The sequence below is a fragment of the Petaurus breviceps genome, unplaced genomic scaffold, assembly GCF_028583685.1.
Source record: "Petaurus breviceps papuanus isolate PSGF00001 unplaced genomic scaffold, PetGlider_PUasm1.0 98, whole genome shotgun sequence".
NCBI classification, from domain to species: Eukaryota; Metazoa; Chordata; class Mammalia; order Diprotodontia; family Petauridae; genus Petaurus; species Petaurus breviceps.
In genome coordinates, this window is record NW_027187460.1 from 20,552,533 (window position 1) to 20,561,429 (window position 8,897).

General features: G+C 38.1%; 1 protein-coding gene across 1 annotated transcript in view; it reads left to right on the forward strand.

Moving 5' to 3' along the window:
• ADCY8 (adenylate cyclase 8) overlaps positions 1-8,897 on the forward strand; it is a 244,167-nt gene that overhangs the window by 116,759 nt on the left and 118,511 nt on the right. Inside the window, exon 9 of the mRNA XM_069081301.1 lies at positions 5,533-5,639. Coding sequence (XP_068937402.1) covers positions 5,533-5,639 — 107 coding nt within the window. The remainder of the gene's footprint in view (positions 1-5,532; positions 5,640-8,897) is intronic.

The window sequence follows — 8,897 nt, forward strand, 5'->3', positions numbered from 1 at the left end:
TTTTTTAAGCAATTGGGGTTAAGTATCTTGCTCAAGGTTACACGGCCAGGTGTTTCTGGGTGGGTGCTAAGTGTCTGAGCCCGGGATTCGATCTCCAGGTCATTCCAACACTGGAGCCGGTGCTCTTACTTGCTGTGCTACCTGGCCGCCCCAAGAGCTTATATTCTAATAGGGTAGACAACATGAAAATATATATATATATATGTATGTTTATACATTCATACACATGTATGTATGTGTGTGTATATATATGTATAATATTAGATACATTTTATATATAATAGATACAAAAATGGATACAAGAAAATTTGGGAAGGGAGTAGTCTAGCAACTGGAGTGATCAAGAAAGGCTTCATCTAGGATGTGGTGCTTGAACTCAGTCTTGAAGGAAAAATGAATTCCAAGAGGTGGAGATAAGAAGGGAGTGCATCCCAGTGCCTGGAGGATAGCTAATTCCATGGCATGGAGAAGGGAGGAGAAGGCAGGAAAATTTATGTTAAAAGGGGCTAGATGTCCTTTGGCATTAAGGTATAGTGTGCATATACTTCCTACACAGATCCAAATCTCAGAAGAATGAAATTCGTCCTGCAAAGACCAATTACCTTCTCAGTCATTTTCAATTAGGAAATATTTTGTGGATTCAGAATTATGTCCCCTCATCCTCTGGTACATGTTTCTTTCTTCTAGTACAACAGATTAATTTTAATATTCCATATGTCCATTGTATCCAGGTAGGAAAAGTGATTCTGTTCTTTGCCTTAAGATTATTCTCTACATAGAAGGGCCACAAATTGAGAAAGTTTGGAAACAAGAGCCCTTTTTTTCTTCAAACACTGTGTCTACTTCTATACTTAGTATCTGTCACGATCCAAGATCTGTCCTAAATAAGACTTTAACCTAATTTCCCTCAATATCTATTCTTTGAGTCATCTCTATCTATGAGTAATGGTCGTTGTCCTTCATTCTCAAAGAGGACAAAAATGACATCACTATGCTAGAGTCAAGTTTCATTGTGTCCAATGACCAGACCAATACGAGCTTGGAATGCTCAACCACAGGTCAGACACAAATAGTCCCTGGGAACATTTGGGGTGGATTCTCCAATTTTGCACATCCTGAGTTTCAATTGTGTTCTGTTCATAGAGCACAACACCTTCTCCGATGTGATAATATAGTGGAAAAGATATTGTCCTGAGATTCAAGAGCCCTAAGTTCTGATCTCATCCCAGCAATTAATTCACTTTTTGACCTAGGTAGCTATTCCTCCTCTCTGGATCTCAGTTTCCTCCTCTGTAAATTGAACAGATAAGTCTAGATAATCTTGAAGGATCTTCCAACTCTAACATTCTAACACTGGCAGGAAACAATGCTAAATGAGAACCTGCTCTATTCAGGACATTGTGCTAGGCACTGGGAAGAAATATTCACACATACATACATACATACCAACAAAAGAAGACAATCAATTAATTTAAACAATAAACATTTCATAAGTGCAATGATCAGGGAATAAACTAGAGGCAAGTCCAGGAAGTATATTATTACAATAATCTAGATAATAAGCAGTACAGTTTCAGAAGAAAATAGTTGTCTCTGTTATGTGGCAGGTGTGAAGACATAATGATAAAATAAAATAATTTCCCTGCCCTCATGAAGCTTACCCTCTAGTAAGAAAGATGAGACTCAGGCACAAATAGCTATAATACAAAATAGGTCATGATAAAGGCATAAGGGAGGTGCCAAAACATTTTTGTGGAAGTTTCAAAGAGGTAAATTCTGATGGAGGGAGGGGAAGAATAAAGGAAGACTTCCTGAAGGAGCACTGGAACTCACTCTTGAAGGAAGGATTGAATTCCAAAAGGCAACTTTGAAACCCACCCTCCCCACCCACACCCTAAGCTGTTGAAGAAACTTCCTGTAGTTGAAGAGAGTGTACAGCACAAATATATGGTGACTCTGACTGAGGACCCAAGACATATGAAAACACCAATCAGACCAGGGGGATGAAGGCTAATGTTCTCTTTTGATGGGTGTATAAAAAGTATAAATATGAATGCAAATATTCAGAGCAATGAAAGGAAAATTAACCAATAATGACTGAGGAACAAGATTAGATCTTTACAGCACAATGTAATGTCAACAACAGTGTATTTAAATGCAGAGGATCTGAGGTAAGATCCTAACTTATTATGTGTAACTTCTGGAAAGTGACTTTCTCTCCCTGGGTCTGTATAAAATGAGGCAATTAGATTGAATGATCTCTCAAACTTCTCCTGTGGTCTTTGGGCCAGTTGACCAAGTCAGCAATGTTAAATGACTTTTACATGCAAGGCAAAATTCAGATAGCTAGGTGTAGTAAACTCTATATGTCAGAAGGCTTGAGTTCCAGTCCAACTTCAGAGACTTAATAGCTGTGTGATGCTGAGTGAGCCACTTAATCTCTGATGGTCTCCATTTCTCTGTCTCTAAAATGGAGGTAATAATGACCCCTCTCCCAGTGTTGTGAGGATAAAATAAAATACATCTTTTTATAATACTTTGAAAACCTTAAAGTCCTTATATGAATGCTAGATGTTATTATTATCTTTGTAGCTCTGATGGAAAATATTTATATTCCTGAATCTAAAAATGGCTTTGTCCTTAAAAAAAAATCATCTTTAAACTGTGTGCATGACACTCCTTGGAGACAGTCAGATATTGTCTTCCTTCCAAAATCATAGTTGTGTCTAGACATACCAAACCATTTGAAAAGAAAGAAGAAAGAATTAATCTAGTTAATAAACTGATTGTTAGAATTGATCCAAAACTTTTGTCCTCCAAGATAATACTCAGGTTACAAAATTTAAAGGGTTTTATGTATTCGGTCTTTACTGAAACATATTAGCATACTTCCTTGCATGTAATAGTATTTTTTAAAATGTTAAATGAATCAACAGATTTATTTAACCAATATTTGTTGAGCACCCTACATGCAAGTCACCGAGGAAGTTAAAAATAGAAATAATATGGGGTCTCTACTTGTAAGGAAATTATAGTACAGTAGAAAAAAGACATGTAAAAAAATTATTATAGCACATATTAGAATGTGTAAGGTGCTGTAGTGTAAAGAAAACTAGATTTGTATTCAAAGGAACTGGATTCAAATACTGTCTCAACACTTGCTAGTGGTGTGACTATGCTAATCAGTCTCTGTGTCTCAATTTCCTCATCTGTAAGATGGGGTTAATTATGATACTTATAATGCCTAACTCATGTTGTTGTTATGAAGTTCTATATTGAGAGAAAGTGTTGCATTATGGACAGAAAGCTGGCCTAAGAGTCAGGAAGACCCACAAACCCATTCTGACACTCTGGGCAAGTCTGATCTCTGGAACATCCCAGACAATTTTCTTAAGACTATAAGTTGTATAACAGCTGCTGATTTGCATTGGTGAAGGGAGTTTTCTCACCAGAAGTTCCCCACACTGATTGAACTATGAGTCTGAACACAAATAAAAGTACTTGTAAATACATGTGAACTATTACAAGAAGGCTATAAGGTGCTAGGAGAGCAATTGAGGGGAAGATTATTTTCATCTGGGGATATCAGGGGAGTTTTCATAGAAGAGATGTTACTTAAATGGAGACAAAGTGGATTCTACTTACCACCATTAATAGGACATGAAATTTATGTTGTTTTTTTCCAGGAGGCAGCATGATGCTGTGGAAGGAACACTGGATTTGGAGTCAAAGGACCTGAGTTCAAATCCTGACTCTACCACTTACTACCTGTGTGACCTTGGGCAAATCACTTAAACTTTCTGAACTTTAGTTTTCTTATTTGTCAAATGAGGGGGTTGGTCTGGATGGCTTCTGAGGTCCCTTCCAGCTTTATGATCCTATGAGTAAGGCTTGCTTACACTGATCTATCCAGCTGTGCCTGCCTGTTCCCTCTTTGCATAGCTTGCTGCAGTAAGGGGAATAGTCTGTGGCCATTCACAGAAGAGAATGAAACTAACATTGCAAGAGAGTGAAGCTAACTTTCCTACACAATGATTGAGCTCATGACCCTAGTCTTATTAGTCAATGCTCTAACAAACTGAAATAATAGCTATATTCATGAATCCCTAGTCTGGAAGAAGATAACAAACACCCTGGAAAAGAGAAAGGGAAAAGTCAGCTGATACTTGAAGTCATCAATACTAATAGAATCAATACCAAAAAGCCATTTGAATTTTTCACACTAAATCACTTCTTTTGGTGTATAAATGCCAACTAAAGTGTCCCATTATGTTATATGTTCCCAGGAAAGTTAGAAAATTTTCTCTCTTATTCCAAAGAAGTTGTGAGTTTGTAAGTCAAATGTTTTCTAATTAGGAATATTCTGGGGTTTTTTGCAAATCTGAGCCTTCCTGATGCATTGGGCAATTTCATTATAAATCATAATTCCTTGGAATCATATAAATTGTGGCTGGGTCTGTTCCTGCCCTCCTCCTTAGAGCCAAGGGTTGTACCTGAACTTAAGGCAACATTGTTTAGAAGCCTTTAGGGTTAGAGAGGATATTGCTAGAAAACCAAAATAAAGTCATTGTCATTCTCATGGGACTCAACAAGCAGATGACAGGAAATACATTATATATAGTACTGTATCTTTTCCATCTTTTTATCTATAAAATAAAGGGGTTGCTGGAGAGCAGAGGTGCCAAACTCAAAGCCAGCAGGATCCAAACCCTACCCAAATAAATAAACTATAACTGGGAAATGTTTAACAAAATAAGTAAAAATGCAATACAAGTTAGATAATGTTGATTTGTGGTTTTCTCAAGTCAATATATTGCCTGTAGGGATCAATTTCTCTTTGAATTCCACACATCACTGCTCTCAACTACCTCTAAAGTTTCTGGAAGCCCTAATTCTCTATGATTTAATTCAGAATCCTTGCAAATATGTCAGAAGAATGCCAGACTAAAAAATTAAAATTAAAAAAAAAAACCCTACCCTAACTCTGTTACTAATTTCTATGCTAACTTGAACAAGGGAGCCTACTTCACTGGACTTCAGTTTCTTTCTAGAAAATGAAGAGATTGGACTCAATGATTTCTAAGTTCCCATCCAGTTCTAAAATTCTAGGTCAAGGACTCTCCAAACCCTTCACCCACAAACATATAAACACAAACCACTCATGATCCTTCGACGACTTTCAGTTTACTCATGATATAGCTTGTGTATTTTATTTGCTGTGTATGTGGGTGACATGATTTTCTGTCTCTTAAAAAAAACACAGTTCAGAGAAAGGAGGAAAAAATAATACAATCAGGAAAAAAAATTCTTTATACTCCTTCCTCTTTCCTGCTCTTGGTAAGAAAGTAAATTAGGTTAGCTTTTGGGGTTTGATCCTTTGAAAAGTTCCCTCTTGCATAAGAATTCCCCATTAATTTTTCTAAAAATGATCAATCCATGGACTCATCTTGCTCATTTCCCTGAAATTTTGGGCAAGCTTTGTTCCTCCCCAGCAAACTCTGAGCTGTTGAGTAACTCATTCTTCTCTTTTCTTTGCAGTATTCTCAAATGAGGGATGAAGTATTCAAATCAAACTTGGTCTGTGCATTTATCGTACTTCTCTTTATCACCGCAATCCAAAGTTTGCTTCCTTCTTCAAGGTAAATACAGTGAGACTAAATTGTGATGAGAAATGTCATTCAAGCAACTTGAAGATCCTTACAGGGTTGTTTTGCCAGTTTTTTCTCGTTTCCAGGGGATTTGAATTCAGAATAATTGGGTCTAGAATTCATTCCAAAATGTTTGGCACTACTATCAGAGTCTGTTCTAATTCTATTACTCTGTATCCTTATTCTATTACCCAGCCATTGGAAGTCTTTCTCCCCTTCTCAGAGAATGAAGAAAAAAATAGCATTTGAAATCTTGGCATAATTATTTAAAACTGCATTAGACGAAACAGACAGTATCAGTGCCTTGTCGCCATTTGCTTTGCTCATTATCTCTGAGAACATGATGTGACTCGTCATATTGTATAACCTGATGTCTTCCTCAGGCAGGTTGGTTTCTATATTTCATGTTGAGGTATTCATGGACTGAACAGAAGAAAAAAAATGCCTTAACATGAAGATACCTGATGAAACAGGTCAGCACACAAGTCTGAATGGTTTGCCAATCCCATAAAAATGTCCTTATCAGGCAGCCTTCCTCACTGGAAGTACATGTCCAACCTAAAAGGCAAAGATCTGTATATGGGGGGTTCATAAAAGGGGTTCCCAATGGCACATAATTATTAATTATTTCTCTGTGGGCTGTAAGACAGAATCAAAATATGCCTTTGATGCTGGTGATCTAGTTTTGGGTCCTAGAGAGATCCAGCAACTAACTGGGTGTGTTTATGATGTGGCAAGATGGGGCATAGGAGATAGCTGCCCTCAGAGTCATGAAGCCAGGCTTCCCACCTTATCTCTGACACATCCTGGGGAAGTCCCTTAATGTCTCAGGGCATTCAGACACCTGCCCTAAAACTATAATATTATATCACATCAGAAACAAGGGTGGGGAACTTGAGGCCTCAAGGCCACATGTGGCCCTCTAGGTCCTCAAGTGTAGCCCTTGGACTGAATTGGATTCAGTCAAAAGGCCACACTTGAAGGCCACAAGGGTGACGATGAAGCCTTGAAGCTACAGGTTCTCCACCCCTGCACCAGAAAAACTGCTGTTCTCCACTGGCAGAGAAACTGTCTCATTTCAATGATGAACTCACAGGTGTGCACCTTCTTCTCCATACACTCCCCCTCCCAAAAAAAAAAAATCCAAAACCTGGGGCAAGTTATTGAATGAGTGAAGTAAATTGAGAAAAACAGAGGTTAAATGTCTTTCTCAGGGTCACACAGCTAGCAAGCATGCACACTAGTTATAGGATTGTTCAGAAAAAAAAGAGCATTTATTTTAAGTTAGTCTGAATATTTGAAGAGGATTGTCTGGATTTGAGGAAACCTGTGGCCAAGGTAGAATTCTACAGTGGGAAGCCCTAAAGTAGATGGGCCTGCAGGATCTGAAGTAAGGGAAGGAGTGGGAAGACAAGGGTGATTTCTAAAGGTTGGTGTCCCATGATTGGGAAGCTCCTCAGAGAGACTGATTATCAACGCTGAGCCTAAGTGTTTTGCTTCTCTTACAGTGGTTCTATAGTTTAAGAGCAATGGTGAGCAGCCCCCTCCCTCTTCTCCCCGCTCCCTCCCAGGCTCAATTTGGTCTTGTACAGGAAGCTAAGTCCATGAAACTAGAGCTGGAAGTGATCTCAGAGGCCACATAGCCCAATATCCTCATTTCACAAATGAGAAAACTGAGTCCTAGGAAGGTTTGGTGACTTGCCCAAAGTCATAGTAGGTATCAGAGATGACAATTAAACATAGGGGCTCAAAATCCAGGAGAGTTATCTATTCATTGTATCATGTTGTCAATCTAGATCATAATCACAAACCAACAGGGTTACCTTTCATCACACAGGCATTATTTACATTTTTATAATTATGCAAAATTTATAATTAGGCCTTCTCTAAGTCTTATGTAGTGTTCACATAGGAGTAAAGGGGAAGTCTTGGAGAATGAAACTGAGAGCAGTAAAAGTGTAAGTGTGCCCATCTAATAAGATACATAAATGGATGATTCTTCTTAGCTTATCCAATGGTGATAGTCTTTGGGGAACTAGTTGTGTGAACTTATGACTATCTACAAAGCTAAAGCTTGGTGTCCAAACTGATAAATCTATTCTGGATTTAGTGCTTATGATTGCTTCTTTAAATGTGATGTCATTGATTAGAATGAACTTTATCTGATTTTATTGCCTACTTGATCAATGTAATTTTTTTTAAAGCCTCAATGCAAATCACAAAATATTCCAAAGTGCAAACTGATGGAAGACACACTTTTCTACCCAATAAGGAAATTGAAAAAACAACAGTATCCTTCTGCTTCTGCACATAGTGAACATTTAATAAATGCTTGTTGAGTTGATGAGTTGAGTGGAAATTTGTTACCCTATCCTTGATCCTCAAAATGTCTTAAGGTCCTGACATTTTTCTGGCCCTCCCTCATTCCAGGCCCTACAGCTATTATAGGCAGATAAATATCTCAGATGACAAAAAAAGTATATTATCATACTAATTGATTGTGTACTGAATGCCCACAGGATGACAGGTCCTATACTATGAATTTATTAAGCCACTAAATTTTAGAACAACTTTTTATCACAAGTGCAGAGGAATTTTTGATAGATTTGAATTGCATGTTCAATGAGATTCAATTCCATTTAACTGAACAAACATACACCAAGCACCTTCTATGGGCATGTGTGGGGTCCAATTTAAAAAAAATACTGAGACAGAACTCTAAACCAAAAGCACTTTACTGAAGGATCCATATGCCTCCCTCTAATGAAGTGTTCCTCAGATCTTCCTCATGATCTGAGATGGCTCCTTTCCTCAGGGCCTTACTTTTGTAGGATTAATACCCAGCCATTGAGAGGAGGCAAAGCAAAATATAGGGTCTCATTGGTTTATAGACCTTGATTTGGGGCCTCCAAGAAGGCCAGGAATGATGCATCAGAATGGGTGGTCATAAGATGGGCAAGGCAAGCATTATCTCTGCTGACTAAGTGATCATAATGGGTAAGGCAAAGGCCATCTCCACTAAGTGGTCATAAGATGGGCCCCTCCTCATACTGGGCAAAAGAGTGTGGTCCAGAGGCTCATCCAGGTCCCATTCATGCTGGGTTTGCTCATCAGCATTCTTGTCATTAGGCAAGTGAACTTTATAACTAGTAGTCCATAGCTCTGGGGTCTAATATACAGAACTTATAATCACTACCCTTATAGAATCATATCAAACTGATTAGTAACTGATTGGAGTATAATAGGGAT